Source organism: Oncorhynchus kisutch, linkage group LG10 (genome assembly GCF_002021735.2).
Source record: "Oncorhynchus kisutch isolate 150728-3 linkage group LG10, Okis_V2, whole genome shotgun sequence".
Classification (NCBI taxonomy): Eukaryota; Metazoa; Chordata; class Actinopteri; order Salmoniformes; family Salmonidae; genus Oncorhynchus; species Oncorhynchus kisutch.
The window spans coordinates 4,605,927-4,625,480 of NC_034183.2; the positions used below are offsets into that span (position 1 = coordinate 4,605,927).

The following is a 19,554-nucleotide window of genomic DNA, read 5'->3' on the forward strand; positions in this document are numbered from 1 at the left end:
TGATGTCCTACATACCATACCAGCTGTAATGATGTTACATACCACAACAGCTGTAATTATGTTACATACCATACCAGCTGTAATGATGTTACATACCATACCAGCTGTAATGATGTCCTACATACCATACCAGCTGTAATGATGTCCTACATACCATACCAGCTGTAATGATGTCCTACATACCACACCAGCTGTAATGATGTCCTACATACCATACCAGCTGTAATGATGTCCTACATACCATACCAGCTGTAATGATGTCCTACATACCATACCAGCTGTAATGATGTCCTACATACCATACCAGCTGTAATGATGTCCTACATACCACACCAGCTGTAATGATGTCCTACATACCATACCAGCTGTAATGATGTCCTACATACCATACCAGCTGTAATGATGTCCTACATACCATACCAGCTGTAATGATGTCCTACATACCATACCAGCTGTAATGATGTTACATACCATACCAGCTGTAATGATGTCCTACATACCATACCAGCTGTAATGATGTCCTACATACCATACCAGCTGTAATGATGTCCTACATACCATACCAGCTGTAATGATGTCCTACATACCATACCAGCTGTAATGATGTTACATACCATACCAGCTGTAATGATGTCCTACATACCATACCAGCTGTAATGATGTTACATACCACACCAGCTGTAATGATGTCCTACATACCATACCAGCTGTAATGATGTCCTGCATACCACACCAGCTGTAATGATGTCCTACATACCATACCAGCTGTAATGATGTCCTACATACCATACCAGCTGTAATGATGTCCTACATACCATACCAGCTGTAATTATGTTACATACCATACCAGCTGTAATGATGTCCTACATACCACACCAGCTGTAATGATGTTACATACCATGCCAGCTGTAATGATGTCCTACATACCATACCAGCTGTAATGATGTCCTACATACCATACCAGCTGTAATTATGTTACATACCATACCAGCTGTAATGATGTCCTACATACCATACCAGCTGTAATGATGTTACATACCATACCAGCTGACAATGAATGTCCTACATACCACACCATCTGTAATGATGTCCCTACAACCATACCAGTGTAATGATGTTACATTACCATACCAGCTGTAAATGTATGTTACATACCATACCAGCTGTTAATGATGTTACATACTAGCACCGCTGTTAATGATGTCCTACATACACCACAACAGCTGTAATGATGTCCTACATTACCATACCAGCTGTAATGATGTCCTACATACCATACCAGCTGTAATGATGTCCTACATACCATACCAGCTGTAATGATGTCCTACATACCATACCAGCTGTAATGATGTTACATACCATACCAGCTGTAATGATGTCCTACATACCATGCCAGCTGTAATGATGTCCTACATACCATACCAGCTGTAATGATGTCCTACATACCATACCAGCTGTAATGATGTCCTACATACCATACCAGCTGTAATGATGTCCTACATACCATACCAGCTGTAATGATGTCCTACATACCATACCAGCTGTAATGATGTCCTACATACCATACCAGCTGTAATGATGTCCTACATACCATACCAGCTGTAATGATGTTACATACCATACCAGCTGTAATGATGTCCTACATACCATACCAGCTGTAATGATGTTACATACCATACCAGCTGTAATGATGTCCTACATACCATACCAGCTGTAATGATGTCCTACATACCATACCAGCTGTTAATGATGTCCTACATCACCATACCAGCTGTAATGATGTCCTACATACCATACCAGCTGTAATGATGGTTACGATACCATACCAGCTGTGAGGATGTCCTACATACCATGCGCAGCTGTAATGATGTCCTACATTACCATACCAGTGTAATGATTGTCCTACATACCTATCCAGCTTGTAATGATGTCCTTACATACCATTACCACTGTAATTATGTTACATAACCATACCAGCTGTAATGATGTCCTACATACCACACCAGCTGTAATGATGTTACATACCATGCCAGCTGTAATATGTCCTACATACCATACCAGCTGTAATGATGTCCTGCATACCACACCAGCTGTAATGATGTCCTACATACCATACCAGCTGTAATGATGTCCTACATACCATACCAGCTGTAATGATGTCCTACATTACCATACCAGCTGTAATTATGTTACATACCATAGCCAAGCTGTAATGATGTCCTACATACCACACCAGTGTAATGATGTTACATACCATGCCAGCTGTAATGATGTCCTACATACCATACCAGCTGTAATGATGTCCTACATACCATACCAGCTGTAATTATGTTACATACCATACCAGCTGTAATGATGTCCTACATTCCATACCAGCTGTAATGATGTTACATACCATACCAGCTATAATGATGTCCTACATACCACACCACCTGTAATGATGTTACATACCATACCAGCTTGTAATTATGTTACATACCATACCAGCTGTAATTATGTTACATACCATACCAGCTGTAATGATGTTACATACCACACCAGCTGTAATGATGTCCTACATACCATACCAGCTGTAATGATGTCCTGCATACCACACCAGCTGTAATGATGTCCTACATACCATACCAGCTGTAATGATGTCCTACATACCATACCAGCTGTAATGATGTTACATACCATACCAGCTGTAATGATGTCCTACATACCATGCCAGCTGTAATGATGTCCTACATACCATACCAGCTGTAATGATGTCCTACATACCATACCAGCTGTAATGATGTCCTACATACCATACCAGCTGTAATTATGTTACATACCATACCAGCTGTAATGATGTCCTACATTCCATACCAGCTGTAATGATGTTACATACCATACCAGCTATAATGATGTCCTACATACCACACCACCTGTAATGATGTTACATACCATACCAGCTGTAATTATGTTACATACCATACCAGCTGTAATTATGTTACATACCATACCAGCTGTAATGATGTTACATACCACACCAGCTGTAATGATGTCCTACATACCATACCAGCTGTAATGATGTCCTGCATACCACACCAGCTGTAATGATGTCCTACATACCATACCAGCTGTAATGATGTCCTACATACCATACCAGCTGTAATGATGTTACATACCATACCAGCTGTAATGATGTCCTACATACCATGCCAGCTGTAATGATGTCCTACATACCATACCAGCTGTAATGATGTCCTACATACCATACCAGCTGTAATGATGTCCTACATACCATACCAGCTGTAATGATGTTACATACCATACCAGCTGTGATGATGTCCTACATACCATGCCAGCTGTAATGATGTACTACATACCACACCAGCTGTAATGATGTCCTACACACCATACCAGCTGTAATTATGTTACATACCATACCAGCTGTAATGATGTCCTACATACCATACCAGCTGTAATTATGTTACATACCATACCAGCTGTATTGATGTCCTACATACCATACCAGCTGTATTGATGTCCTACATACCATACCAGCTGTAATGATGTCCTACATACCATACCAGCTGTAATGATGTCCTACATACCATACCAGCTGTAATGATGTCCTACATACCATACCAGCTGTAATGATGTCCTACATACCATACCAGCTGTAATGATGTCCTACATACCACACCAGCTGTAATTATGTTACATACCATACCAGCTGTAATGATGTCCTACATACCACACCAGCTGTAATTATGTTACATACCATACCAGCTGTAATTATGTTACATACCATGCCAGCTGTAATGATGTCCTACACACCATACCAGCTGTAATGATGTCCTACATACCATACCAGCTGTAATGATGTTACATACCATACCAGCTGTAATGATGTCCTACATACCACACCACCTGTAATGATGTTACATACCATACCAGCTGTAATGATGTTACATACCATACCAGCTGTAATGATGTTACATACCATACCAGCTGTAATGATGTTACATACCACACCAGCTGTAATGATGTCCTACATACCATACCAGCTGTAATGATGTCCTGCATACCACACCAGCTGTAATGATGTCCTACATACCATACCAGCTGTAATTATGTCCTACATACCATACCAGCTGTAATGATGTCCTACATACCATACCAGCTGTAATGATGTTACATACCATACCAACTGTAATGATGTCCTACATACCATGCCAGCTGTAATGATGTCCTACATACCACACCAGCTGTAATGATGTCCTACATACCACACCAGCTGTAATGATGTCCTACATACCATACCAGCTGTAATGAGGTTACATACCATACCAGCTGTAATGATGTCCTACATACCACACCAGCTGAAATGATGTCCTACATACCACACCAGCTGTAATGATGTCCTACATACCATACCAGCTGTAATGATGTTACATACCATACCAGCTGTAATGATGTTACATACCATACCAGCTGTAATGATGTTACATACTACACCAGCTGTAATGATGTCCTACATACCACAACAGCTGTAATGATGTCCTACATACCATAACCAGCTGTAATGATGTCCTACATACCATACCAGCTGTAATGATGTCCTACATACCATACCAGCTGTAATGATGTCCTACATACCATACCAGCTGTAATGATGTTACATACCATACCAGCTGTGATGATGTCCTACATACCATGCCAGCTGTAATGATGTCCTACATACCATACCAGCTGTAATGATGTCCTACATACCATACCAGCTGTAATGATGTCCTACATACCACACCAGCTGTAATGATGTACTACATACCACACCAGCTTTAATGATGTCCTACATACCATACCAGCTGTAATGATGTCCTACATACCATACCAGCTGTAATGATGTCCTACATACCACACCAGCTGTAATTATGTTACATACCATACCAGCTGTAATGATGTCCTACATACCACACCAGCTGTAATGATGTCCTACATACCACACCAGCTGTAATGATGTCCTACATACCACACCAGCTGTAATGATGTTACATACCACACCAGCTGTAATGATGTCCTACATACCATACCAGCTGTAATTATGTTACATACCATGCCAGCTGTAATGATGTCCTACATACCATACCAGCTGTAATGATGTCCTACATACCATACCAGCTGTAATGATGTCCTACATACCACACCAGCTGTAATGATGTTACATACCATACCAGCTGTAATGATGTTACATACCATACCAGCTGTAATTATGTAACATACCATACCAGCTGTAATGATGTCCTACATACCATGCCAGCTGTAATGATGTCCTACATACCATACCAGCTGTAATTATGTTACATACCATACCAGCTGTAATGATGTCCTACATACCATACCAGCTGTAATTATGTTACATACCACAACAGCTGTAATTATGTTACATACCATACCAGCTGTAATTATGTTACATACCATACCAGCTGTAATGATGTCCTACATACCATACCAGCTGTAATGATATCCTACATACCATACCAGCTGTAATGATGTCCTACATACCACACCAGCTGTAATGATGTCCTACATACCATACCAGCTGTAATGATGTCCTACATACCATACCAGCTGTAATGATGTCCTACATACCATACCAGCTGTAATGATGTCCTACATACCATACCAGCTGTAATGATGTCCTGCATACCACACCAGCTGTAATGATGTCCTACATACCATACCAGCTGTAATGATGTCCTACATACCATACCAGCTGTAATGATGTCCTACATACCATACCAGCTGTAATGATGTCCTACATACCATACCAGCTGTAATGATGTTACATACCATACCAGCTGTGAGGATGTCCTACATACCATGCCAGCTGTAATGATGTCCTACATACCATACCAGCTGTAATGATGTCCTACATACCATACCAGCTGTAATGATGTCCTACATACCATACCAGCTGTAATTATGTTACATACCATACCAGCTGTAATGATGTCCTACATACCACACCAGCTGTAATGATGTTACATACCATGCCAGCTGTAATGATGTCCTACATACCATACCAGCTGTAATGATGTCCTGCATACCACACCAGCTGTAATGATGTCCTACATACCATACCAGCTGTAATGATGTCCTACATACCATACCAGCTGTAATGATGTCCTACATACCATACCAGCTGTAATTATGTTACATACCATACCAGCTGTAATGATGTCCTACATACCACACCAGCTGTAATGATGTTACATACCATGCCAGCTGTAATGATGTCCTACATACCATACCAGCTGTAATGATGTCCTACATACCATACCAGCTGTAATGATGTCCTACATTCCATACCAGCTGTAATGATGTTACATACCATACCAGCTATAATGATGTCCTACATACCACACCACCTGTAATGATGTTACATACCATACCAGCTGTAATTATGTTACATACCATACCAGCTGTAATTATGTTACATACCATACCAGCTGTAATGATGTTACATACCACACCAGCTGTAATGATGTCCTACATACCATACCAGCTGTAATGATGTCCTGCATACCACACCAGCTGTAATGATGTCCTACATACCATACCAGCTGTAATGATGTCCTACATACCATACCAGCTGTAATGATGTTACATACCATACCAGCTGTAATGATGTCCTACATACCATGCCAGCTGTAATGATGTCCTACATACCATACCAGCTGTAATGATGTCCTACATACCATACCAGCTGTAATGATGTCCTACATACCATACCAGCTGTAATGATGTTACATACCATACCAGCTGTGATGATGTCCTACATACCATGCCAGCTGTAATGATGTACTACATACCACACCAGCTGTAATGATGTCCTACACACCATACCAGCTGTAATTATGTTACATACCATACCAGCTGTAATGATGTCCTACATACCATACCAGCTGTAATTATGTTACATACCATACCAGCTGTATTGATGTCCTACATACCATACCAGCTGTATTGATGTCCTACATACCATACCAGCTGTAATGATGTCCTACATACCATACCAGCTGTAATGATGTCCTACATACCATACCAGCTGTAATGATGTCCTACATACCATACCAGCTGTAATGATGTCCTACATACCATACCAGCTGTAATGATGTCCTACATACCACACCAGCTGTAATTATGTTACATACCATACCAGCTGTAATGATGTCCTACATACCACACCAGCTGTAATTATGTTACATACCATACCAGCTGTAATTATGTTACATACCATGCCAGCTGTAATGATGTCCTACACACCATACCAGCTGTAATGATGTCCTACATACCATACCAGCTGTAATGATGTTACATACCATACCAGCTGTAATGATGTCCTACATACCACACCACCTGTAATGATGTTACATACCATACCAGCTGTAATGATGTTACATACCATACCAGCTGTAATGATGTTACATACCATACCAGCTGTAATGATGTTACATACCACACCAGCTGTAATGATGTCCTACATACCATACCAGCTGTAATGATGTCCTGCATACCACACCAGCTGTAATGATGTCCTACATACCATACCAGCTGTAATTATGTCCTACATACCATACCAGCTGTAATGATGTCCTACATACCATACCAGCTGTAATGATGTTACATACCATACCAACTGTAATGATGTCCTACATACCATGCCAGCTGTAATGATGTCCTACATACCATACCAGCTGTAATGATGTCCTACATACCATACCAGCTGTAATGATGTCCTACATACCATACCAGCTGTAATGATGTCCTACATACCATACCAGCTGTAATGATGTCCTACATACCATACCAGCTGTAATGATGTCCTACATACCACACCAGCTGTAATTATGTTACATACCATACCAGCTGTAATGATGTCCTACATACCACACCAGCTGTAATTATGTTACATACCATACCAGCTGTAATTATGTTACATACCATGCCAGCTGTAATGATGTCCTACACACCATACCAGCTGTAATGATGTCCTACATACCATACCAGCTGTAATGATGTTACATACCATACCAGCTGTAATGATGTCCTACATACCACACCACCTGTAATGATGTTACATACCATACCAGCTGTAATGATGTTACATACCATACCAGCTGTAATGATGTTACATACCATACCAGCTGTAATGATGTTACATACCACACCAGCTGTAATGATGTCCTACATACCATACCAGCTGTAATGATGTCCTGCATACCACACCAGCTGTAATGATGTCCTACATACCATACCAGCTGTAATTATGTCCTACATACCATACCAGCTGTAATGATGTCCTACATACCATACCAGCTGTAATGATGTTACATACCATACCAACTGTAATGATGTCCTACATACCATGCCAGCTGTAATGATGTCCTACATACCATACCAGCTGTAATGATGTCCTACATACCATACCAGCTGTAATGATGTCCTACATACCATACCAGCTGTAATGATGTCCTACATACCATACCAGCTGTAATGATGTCCTACATACCATACCACCTGTATTGATGTCCTACATACCATACCAGCTGTAATGATGTCCTACATACCATACCAGCTGTAATGATGTTACATACCATACCAGCTGTTATGTCCTACATACCATACCAGCTGTAATGATGTCCTACATACCATACCAGCTGTAATGATGTCCTACATACCATGCCAGCTGTAATGATGTCCTACATACCATACCAGCTGTAATGATGTCCTACATACCATACCAGCTGTAATGATGTCCTACATACCATACCAGCTGTAATGATGTCCTACATACCATACCAGCTGTAATGATGTCCTACATACCATACCAGCTGTATTGATGTCCTACATACCATACCAGCTGTAATGATGTCCTACATACCATACCAGCTGTAATGATGTTACATACCATACCAGCTGTTATGTCCTACATACCATACCAGCTGTAATGATGTCCTACATACCATACCAGCTGTAATGATGTCCTACATACCATACCAGCTGTAATTATGTTACATACCATACCAGCTGTAATGATGTCCTACATACCATACCAGCTGTAATTATGTTACATACCATGCCAGCTGTAATGATGTCCTACATACCATGCCAGCTGTAATGATGTCCTACATACCATACCAACTGTAATGATGTCCTACATACCATACTAGCTGTAATTATGTTACATACCATACCAGTTGTAATGTTCTACATACCATACCAGATGTAATGATGTCCTACATACCATGCCAGCTGGGTCATCAGTTCTTCTATGTTGTATCCACTCCTTGCACTACACTCATAGAACACTGCATTGTCCTGCTGTAGAGAAAACACAACAGCACACAACATCACCTCACGCCACACTACAGTACACAACATCACCTCACGCCACACTACACAACATCACCTCACAACATCACCTCACACCACACTACACCACCTCACACCACACTACACCACCTCACGCCACACCACACAACATCACCTCACACCACACCACACCACCTCACGCCACACCACACAACACCACCTCACACCACATCACCTCACAACATCACCTCTCGCCACCTCACGCCACGCCACACAACATCACCTCACGCCACACTACAGGACAAAACATCACCTCACGCCACACTACACAACATCACCTCACACCACACCACACCACCTCACGCCACCTCACGCCACACAACATCACCTCACACCACACTACACAACATCACCTCACGCCACACCACACATCACCTCACGCCACACAACATCACCTCACGCCACCTCACGCCACGCCACACATCACGCCACACTACACCACACCACCTCACGCCACACTACACTACATCACCTCACGCCACACTACACCACCTCACGCCACCCTACACCATACTACATCACCTCACACCACACAACATCACCTCACACCACACTACACCACACAACATCACCTCTCGCCACCTCACGCCACGCCACACTACACCACACAATATCACCTCACGCCACACTACAGGACAAAACATCACCTCACGCCACACTACAGGACACAACATCACCTCACGCCACACAGCATCACCTCACGCCACACTACATCACCTCACGCCACACAACATCACACCACACTACATCACCTCACGCCACACAACATCACCTCACACCACACTACATCACCTCACGCCACACAACATCACCTCACTACATCACCTCACACCACACTACATCACCTCACGCCACACAACATCACCTCACGCCACACAACATCACCTCACGCCACACAACATCACCTCACGCCACACTACATCACCTCACGCCACACAACATCACCTCACGCCACACAACATCACCTCACGCCACACAACATCACCTCACGCCACACAACATCACCTCACGCCACACAACACCACACTACACCACACAACAGGACACAGAATGTTAGACATTTCAAAAGACATATTTAGACTGAACTACCTGACATTACTAAACATGGGAGTAAATAGTAGTTACACAGTACACTAAACTAAACGTACACAGTACACTAAACGAAACAAAGTACACAGTACACTAAACGAAACAAAGTACACAGTACACTAAACAAAACAAAGTACACAGTACACTAAACAAAACAAAGTACACAGTACACTAAACGAAAAGTACATAGTAGTACACGTAGTAAACTAAACTGAATATAGAAGTACACAGTAGTTATAGTAGTAAATGTAGTAAACTAAACTGAATATAGAAGTACACAGTAGTTATAGTAGTACACGTAGTAAACTAAATATAGAAGTACACAGTAGTTATAGTAGTACACGTAGTAAACTAAACTGAATATAGAAGTACACAGTAGTTATAGTAGTACACGTAGTAAACTAAATATAGAAGTACACAGTAGTTATAGTAGTACACGTAGTAAACTAAACTGAATATAGAAGTACACAGTAGTTATAGTAGTACACGTAGTAAACTAAATATAGAAGTACACAGTAGTTATAGTAGTACACGTAGTAAACTAAACTGAATATAGAAGTACACAGTAGTTATAGTAGTACACGTAGTAAACTAAATATAGAAGTACACAGTAGTTATAGTAGTACACGTAGTAAACTAAATATAGAAGTACACAGTAGTTATAGTAGTACACGTAGTAAACGAAATATAGAAGTACACAGTAGTTATAGTAGTACACGTAGTAAACTAAATATAGAAGTACACAGTAGTTATAGTAGTACACGTAGTAAACTAAATATAGAAGTACACAGTAGTTATAGTTGTACACGTAGTAAACGAAATATAGAAGTACACAGTATTTATAGTAGTACACGTAGTAAACGAAATATAGAAGTACACAGTATTTATAGTAGTACACGTAGTAAACGAAATATAGAAGTACACAGTATTTATAGTAGTACACGTAGTAAACGAAATATAGAAATACACAGTAGTTATAGTAGTACACGTAGTAAACTAAACTAAATATAGAAGTGCATAGTAGTTACATTGTAGTAAACTTGTAGTAAACCTAAATATAAACTCAGCAAAAAAAGAAAAGTCTCACTGTCAACTGCATTTATTTTCAGCAAACTTAACATGTGTAAATATTTGTATGAACATAAGATTCAACAACTGAGACATAAACTGAACAAGTTCCAGACATGTGACTAACATAAATGGTATAATGTGTTCCTGAACAAAGGGGGTGTCAAAATCAAAAGTACCAGTCGGTATTTGTTGTGGCCACCAGCTGCATTAAGTACTGCAGTGCATCTCCTCCTCATGGACTGCACCAGATTTGCCAATTCTTGCTGTGAGATGTTACCCCACTCTTCCACCAAGGCACCTGCAAGTTTCCCCGGACATTTCTGGGGGGAATGGCCCTAGCCCTCACCCTTCGATCCAACAGGTCCCAGACGTGCTCAATGGATTGAGATTCGGGCTCTTCGCTGGCCATGACAGAACACTGACATTCCTGTCTTGGGGGAAATCACGCACAAAACAAGCAGTATGGCTGGTGGCATTGTCATGCTGGAGGGTCATGTCAGGATGAGCCTACATGAGGGAGGAGGATGTCTTCCCTGTAATGCACAGCGTTGAGATTGCCTGCAATGACAACAAGCTCAGTCCGATGATGCTGTGACACAGCGCCGCAGACCATGACGGACCCTCCACCTCCAAATCGATCCCGCTCCAGAGTACAGGCCTCAGTGTAACGCTCATTCCTTGTAAATGATAAACACGAATCCGACCATCACCCCTGGTTCGACAAAACCGCGACTCGTCAGTGAAGAGCACTTTTTGCCAGTCCTGTCTGGTCCAGCGACGATGGGTTTGTGTCCATAGGCAAAGTTGTTACCGGTGATGTCTGGTGAGGACCTGCCTTACAACAGGCCTACAAGCCCTCAGTCCAGCCTCTCTCAGCCTATTGCAGACAGTCTGAGCACTGATGGAAGGATTGTGCGTTCCTGGTGTAACTTGGGCAGTTGTTGTTGCCATCCTGTACCTATCCCGCAGGTGTGATGTTAGGATGTACCGATCCTGTGCAGGTGTTGTTACACGTGGTCTGCCACTGCGAGGACGATCAGCTGTCTGTCCTGTCTCCGTGTAGCGCTGTCTTAGGCGTCTCACAGTGCAGACATTGTAATTCATTGACCTGGCCACATCTGCAGTCCTCATGCCTCCTTGCAGCATGCCTAAGGCACATTCACGCAGATTAGCAGGGACCCTGGGCATCTTTCCTTTGGCGTTTTTCAGAGTCAGTAGAAAGGCCTCTTTAGTGTCCTAAGTTTTCATAACTGTGACCTTAATTGCCTACTGTCTGTAAGCTGTTAGTGTCTTAACGACCGTTCCACAGGTGCATGTTCATTAATTGTTTATGGTTCATTGAACAAGCAGCATGGGAAACAGTATTTTAAACCCTTCACAATGAAGATCTGTGAAGTTATTTTGATTTTTACTAATTATCTTTGAAAGACAGGGTCCTGAAAAAGGGGTATTTTTTTTCTGAGTTTATCACTGACCAGGGTTCGGGGTTCGTTCTATTTCAACTAAGGAAGTAAACTGTAATTCCGATACTTTTCAAATGGACTGAGTTGACGATGAGCTTTCCATTTGACCCCGACCCTGTTGTTGATGACTTTGCTTATGGAGCTACTGACTGACCTCTTGACCTCTTTCTCCTCAGGGTCCTGAAAAAGGGATGTTTCTTTTTTCGCTGAGTTTAGGTGCACATAGTAGTAAAAACAACCTCAGCCATTAGAAGTCCTGAAGACTCATCAGTCATCAGAATATAATCTTACCTCAGCCAATCGCTGTCCCTCTCTGGTGGTAACCTCCCTCTTCTGATCTTCTGATAAGTCCATTTTGTTTCCCAGCAGCATCAGGACCGCCCCCTCAGACATCCTTTCCTAGTACAGAAGAGGAGCAGGTTACTACCAGACATATTAAATAATGAACATGTTACTATTGTTACGGTTTTCTTCCGTCGAAGGAGAGTCGGACCAAAATGCAGCGTGGTATTCTCGATACATATTTAATGAAGACGAAAAAACATACAATACAAAAACAACAAACGTAACGCGAAAACCTAAACAGTCTATCTTGTGCTAACACACACAGAGACAATAAACATGAAAACCTATACAGCCTATCTGGTGACAACTAACACAGAGACAGGAACAATCACCCACAAAACACTCAAAGAATATGGCTGCCTAAATATGGTTCCCAATCAGAGACAACGAGAATCACCTGCCTCTGATTGAGAACCGCCTCAGGCAACCATAGACTTTGCTAGAACACCCCACTAAGCCAAAATCCCAAAACCTACGAAAAACCCCATACATAAACACAACACAAAATAAACCCAAGTCACACCCTGGCCTGACCAAATAAATAAAGAAAACACAAAATACTAAGACCAGGGCGTGACAACTATCATAGACATATTATATAATTAACATGTTACTATCATAGACATATTATATAATTAACATGTTACTATCATAGACATATTATATAATTAACATGTTACTATCATAGACATATTATATAATTAACATGAAACTCATTTTACCCAACAGCCTGTCACATGATGGGGTTGTATGCAAATTCATATTTCCCAACAGCCTGTCACATGATGGGTTGTATGCAAATTCATATTACCCAACAGCCTGTCACGTGATGGGGTTGTATGCAAAAAACTGCAATAATTTATTCGCCCCTTCACCTGTCCATTCACTCACCTGCACAAGGTCCATCCACCCTCTGACCGCGGAGAAGGAGGCGGAGTCAGTGATGTCATACATGGTGAGGATTCCATCAGCCTTGCGATAGTACTGCTGGGTGATGCTGCGGAACCTTGGACATGAAGAAAAGAAACAGGACAAAATGACTACACACACACACACACAGACACAGACACAGACACAGACACACACACACAGACACACACACAGACACACACACACACACACACAGACACAGACACACACACAGACACACACACAGACACACACACAGACACACACACACACACACAGACACACACACACACACAGACACACACACAGACACACACACACACACAGACACACACACACACACACACACAGACACACACAGACACACACACACAGACACACAAACACACAGACACACACACAGACACACAGACACACAAACACACACAGACAGACACACACACAGACACACAGACACACAGACACACAAACACACACAGACAGACACACACACACACAGACACACACACATACACACACAGACAGACACAGACACAAACACACAGACACACACACACACAGACACACACAGACACACAAACACACACAGACAGACACACAAACACACACACACACAGATACACACATACACACACAGACACACACAGACAGACACACAGACACAAACACACAGACACACAGACACACACAGACACACACACACACGACAGACACACACAGACACAGACACACACAGACAGACACACACAGACACAGACACACACAGACACACACAGACCAGTGGCGGTTGGTGCCATTTAAGATGAGGGAGGATTAGTATATTTCAAAAGCATTATTTGTATTACAGCATATTGGATGACTCTCATTCATATTCCATTCACACAGGTCAATGTAACAGTGATAGGTTTAGGCTACTACATGATACTAACATTTTCCCTGTACCCATCATGAGGTTGCTACAACCTATTATATGAATGAAAGTTTACAACGTAGGTGCACACAGGCCGACAGACATATTAGTAATCAAGGTGACAGTAATCAAAGTGACACATTCAATACCAACTTGGACACTCTTACCTGCATCTAGCTGATCTAGGGTGTAATCATTAGTCCAACAGTTGCAAACGAGCGTTTCTATTGGACAAATTCAGGTTTATCCCCATTTTTGTTCCATTTGAGAAATGTTTTTCAACAGAATCGGCGGAATGAATACAGCCCCTGATCACACGCAAACACAGTTCATTTTCATAGCAGCCACATATAAACAGCATGATCCCTTTAATCATTATATAATTACTTCTCGCATCTACGTGCTCCCCTCCTCTCACCTTTTTCCCCTTCGCTTGTGGACTTCAATGCACAAACGCATATGCTGTCTGTGGCCAGGCGTCAAAACCTTCATATCATTACCGCTACACACAGCCTACGTCATCGTCACCATGGATAATAGAACTACCGCATTGGTAAACCCTCTACAATCATGCAGTACAGTCAGTAAGCAGTTTAGCAGTTACACTGGCAATAAATTAATAAAACCAAAACCTTACCTTGACTTGGAAGAGTTCCAGTGTAGGATAGTCAGAGCCAGCTAGCTAACAAATAAAATCACATTTTATTGGTCACAAACACATGGTTAGCAGATGTTAATGCGAGTGTAGCGAAATGCTTGTGCTTCTAGTTCCGACAGTGCAGCAATATCTAACAAGTAATCTAACGATTCCCCAACAACTACCTGATACACACAAATCTAAATCTGAAAATACGCCTCTCTGAGTTAGTGATGGCTTTTTAGCAGTCTGATGGCCTTGAGATAGAAGCTGTTTTTCAATCTCTCGGTCCCTGCTTTGATGCACCTGTACTGACCTCGTCTTCTGGATGGTAGTGGTGTGAAAGGGCAGTGGCTCGGGTGGTTGTTGTCCTATTTGGCCTTTCCGTGACATCGGTTGCTGTAGGTGTCCTGGAGGGAAGGTAGTTTGACCCGGGTGAATGCGTTGTGCAGACCGCACCACCCTCTGGAGAGCCTTGCGGTTGAGGGTGGTGCAGCTGCCATACCAGGCCACGCTGTTGCGCCTTCTTCACCACGCTGTCTGTGTGGGTGGACCATATCAGTTTGTCTGTGATGTGTACACCCAGGAGCTTAAAACTCTCCAACTTCTCCACAATTGTCCCGTCGATGTGGATGGGGGGCTGCTCCCTCTGCTGTTTCCTGAAGTCCACAATCATCTCCTTTGTTTTGTTGACATTGAGTCTGAGGTTGTTTTCCTGGCCCTCACCTCCTCCCTGTAGGCTGTCGCATCGTTGTTGGTAATCAAGCCCACTACTGTTGTGTCATCTGCAAATTTGATGATTGAGTTGGAGGTGTGCATGGCCACGCAGTTGTAGGTGAACAGGGAGTACAGGAGGGGGCTGAGCACACACACCATTTAGTTCAGTTATCTTTGCCTTCTTGGGTACAGGAACAATGGTAGCCATCTTGAAGGGACAACAGACTGGGATAGGGATTGATTGAATATGTCCGTAAACACACCAGCCAGCTGGTCTGCGCATGCCGCGGCAGGGTAGCCTAGTGGTTAGAGTGTTGGACTAGTAACCGAAAGGTTGCAAGTTCAAATCCCCGAGCTGACAAGGTACAAATCTGTCGTTCTGCCCCTGAACAGGCAGTTAACCCACTGTCCCTAGGCCGTCATTGAAAATAAGAATTTGTTCTTAACTGACTTGCCTAGTAAAATAAAGGTAAAATAAATAGATGTGGTAGTTTGTAGCATTGAGGTGAATTATTATAATTATTTATAAGTTATAATTGTTAAAAAAACAATAAATAAAAAAATGCTCTGAGGAATGCAGCTAGGGATGCCGTCTGGGCCGGCAGACATGCGAGAGTTAACATGTTTAAATGTTTTACTCACGTCAGCCACGGAGAAGGGGGGGGGGGCAGTCCTTGTTAGCGGGCCGCGACGGTGGCACTGTACTATCCTCAAAGTGGGCAAAGAAGGTGTTTAGTTTGTCTGGAAGCGTGACGTCGGTATCAGTGACGTGGCTGTTTTTGTAGTCCGTGATTTCCTGTAGACCCTGCCACATACGTCTCGTGTCTAAGCCGTTAAATTGCGACTCGACATAGCATCCCTCTCTGTTTGATAGCCTTAGCCCGCTAGCTAACATAGCATCCCTCTCTGTTTGATAGCCTTAGCCCGCTAGCTAACATAGCATCCCTCTCTGTTTGATAGCCTTAGCCCGCTAGCTAACATAGCATCCCTCTCTGTTTGATAGCCATAGCCAATTAGCTAACATAGCATCCCTCTTTGTTGGATAGCCATAGCCCGCTAGCTAACATAGTATCCCTCTCTGTTTTAGCCAGGTGTTTGAGTAGGCTAAACTAGCTAGCTGCATTCGCTAGCTAAGTAAGTAAAAGTGAAAAAGATATACACAGCGAAATATAGCTCTCTCTCTCGTTCTCTTTTATTTTTTGAATAAATTAATTCGTTCAAAACTGTTCAACTATTGTCTCTCTCTCTCTCGTTGCGTCAACTACTCACCACATGTTATGCACTGCAGTGCTAGCTAGCTGTAGCTTATGCTTTCAGTACTAGATTCATTATCTGATCCTTTGATTGGGTGGACAACATGTCAGCTCAGGCTGCAAGATCTCTGATAGGTTGGAGGACATCCTCCAGGAAGTTGTCATAATTACAGTGTAAGTCTATGGAACGGGGTGAGAACCATGAGCCTCCTAGGTTTTGTATTGAAGTCAATGTACCCAGAGGAGGACGGAAGCTAGCTGTCCTCCGGCTACACCATGGTGCTACCCTACAGAGTGCTGTTGAGGCTACTGTAGACCTTGTTTGAAAAAACAGGGTTTTAATGAATTATTTGGTGAATATATTTACTATAGTTGTATCTAAATAAGTTAACTTTTTGTTTCACATAATTTATTTTTCTGAAATTCACTGAGGAAGATTGTCCTCCCCTTCCTCCTCAGAGGAGCCTCCACTGACACACACACACACAAACCTCTCCTGTCCTGCAGTATCCCAGAGCTGAAGAGCGATGGTGGTGGAGCCCAGTGTCACAGCACGCATCTGGAAATCGACACCTGCAGTTAACACACAGACCATTATACACACAGACCACTATATACACACAGACCATTATACACACAGACCACTATACACACAGACCATTATACACACAGACCACTATACACACAGACCATTATACACACAGACCATTATATACACACAGACCACTAGATACACACAGACCACTAGATACACACAGACCACTAGATACACACAGACCACTATATACACACAGACCACTATATACACACAGACCATTATACACACAGACCATTATACACACAGACCATTATACACACAGACCATTATACACACAGACCATTATACACACAGACCACTATATACACACAGACCACTATATACACACAGACCACTATATACACACAGACCATTATACACACAGACCATTATACACACAGACCATTATACACACAGACCACTATATACACACAGACCACTATATACACAGACCATTATACACACAGACCATTATACACACAGACCACTAGATACACACAGACCACTATATACACACAGACCATTATACACACAGACCATTATATACACACAGACCACTATATACACACAGACCATTATACACACAGACCATTATACACACAGACCATTATACACACAGACCATTATACACACAGACCATTATACACACAGACCACTATATACACACAGACCATTATATACAAACAGACCACTATATACACACAGACCATTATACACACAGACCACTAGATACACACAGACCACTAGATACACACAGACCATTATATACACACAGACCATTATATACACACAGACCATTATATACACACAGACCACTATATACACACAGACCATTATACACACAGACCACTATATACACACAGACCACTATAAACAGAGACCACTATTTACACACAGACCACTATATACACACAAACCACTATATACACACACAGACCACTATATACACACAGACCACTATATACACACATAACATTATACACACACAAACCACTATATACACACAGACCACTATATATAGCGAGGCCTGTAATATTCATCATAGGGACCCTTCAACTATGACAGATAAAATGAGGCAGAAATGTCCAGAAAATCACATGTAGGATTTTTCATGAATTTATTTGGAAATTATGGTGGAAAATAAGTATCCCCTATTCTCCATGTAGTCCACT

At 42.1% G+C, this 19,554-nt stretch overlaps 1 protein-coding gene across 4 annotated transcripts in view; it reads right to left on the bottom strand.

The window, feature by feature from the left end:
• cracr2b (calcium release activated channel regulator 2B) overlaps nucleotides 1-19,554 on the bottom strand; it is a 74,011-nt gene that overhangs the window by 15,620 nt on the left and 38,837 nt on the right. For 3 of the 4 annotated variants that reach the window (XM_031832912.1, XM_031832913.1, XM_031832911.1), the window contains exons 15-18: nucleotides 18,297-18,378; nucleotides 14,271-14,385; nucleotides 13,326-13,433; nucleotides 9,284-9,360 (exon numbers count right to left, since the gene is read on the bottom strand). In XM_031832912.1, coding sequence (XP_031688772.1) covers nucleotides 9,284-9,360; nucleotides 13,326-13,433; nucleotides 14,271-14,385; nucleotides 18,297-18,378 — 382 coding nt within the window. Of the gene's footprint in view, nucleotides 1-9,283; nucleotides 9,361-13,325; nucleotides 13,434-14,270; nucleotides 14,386-18,296; nucleotides 18,379-19,554 lie in introns of those variants that run through there. The other variant, XR_004211138.1, reaches the window with a different exon arrangement.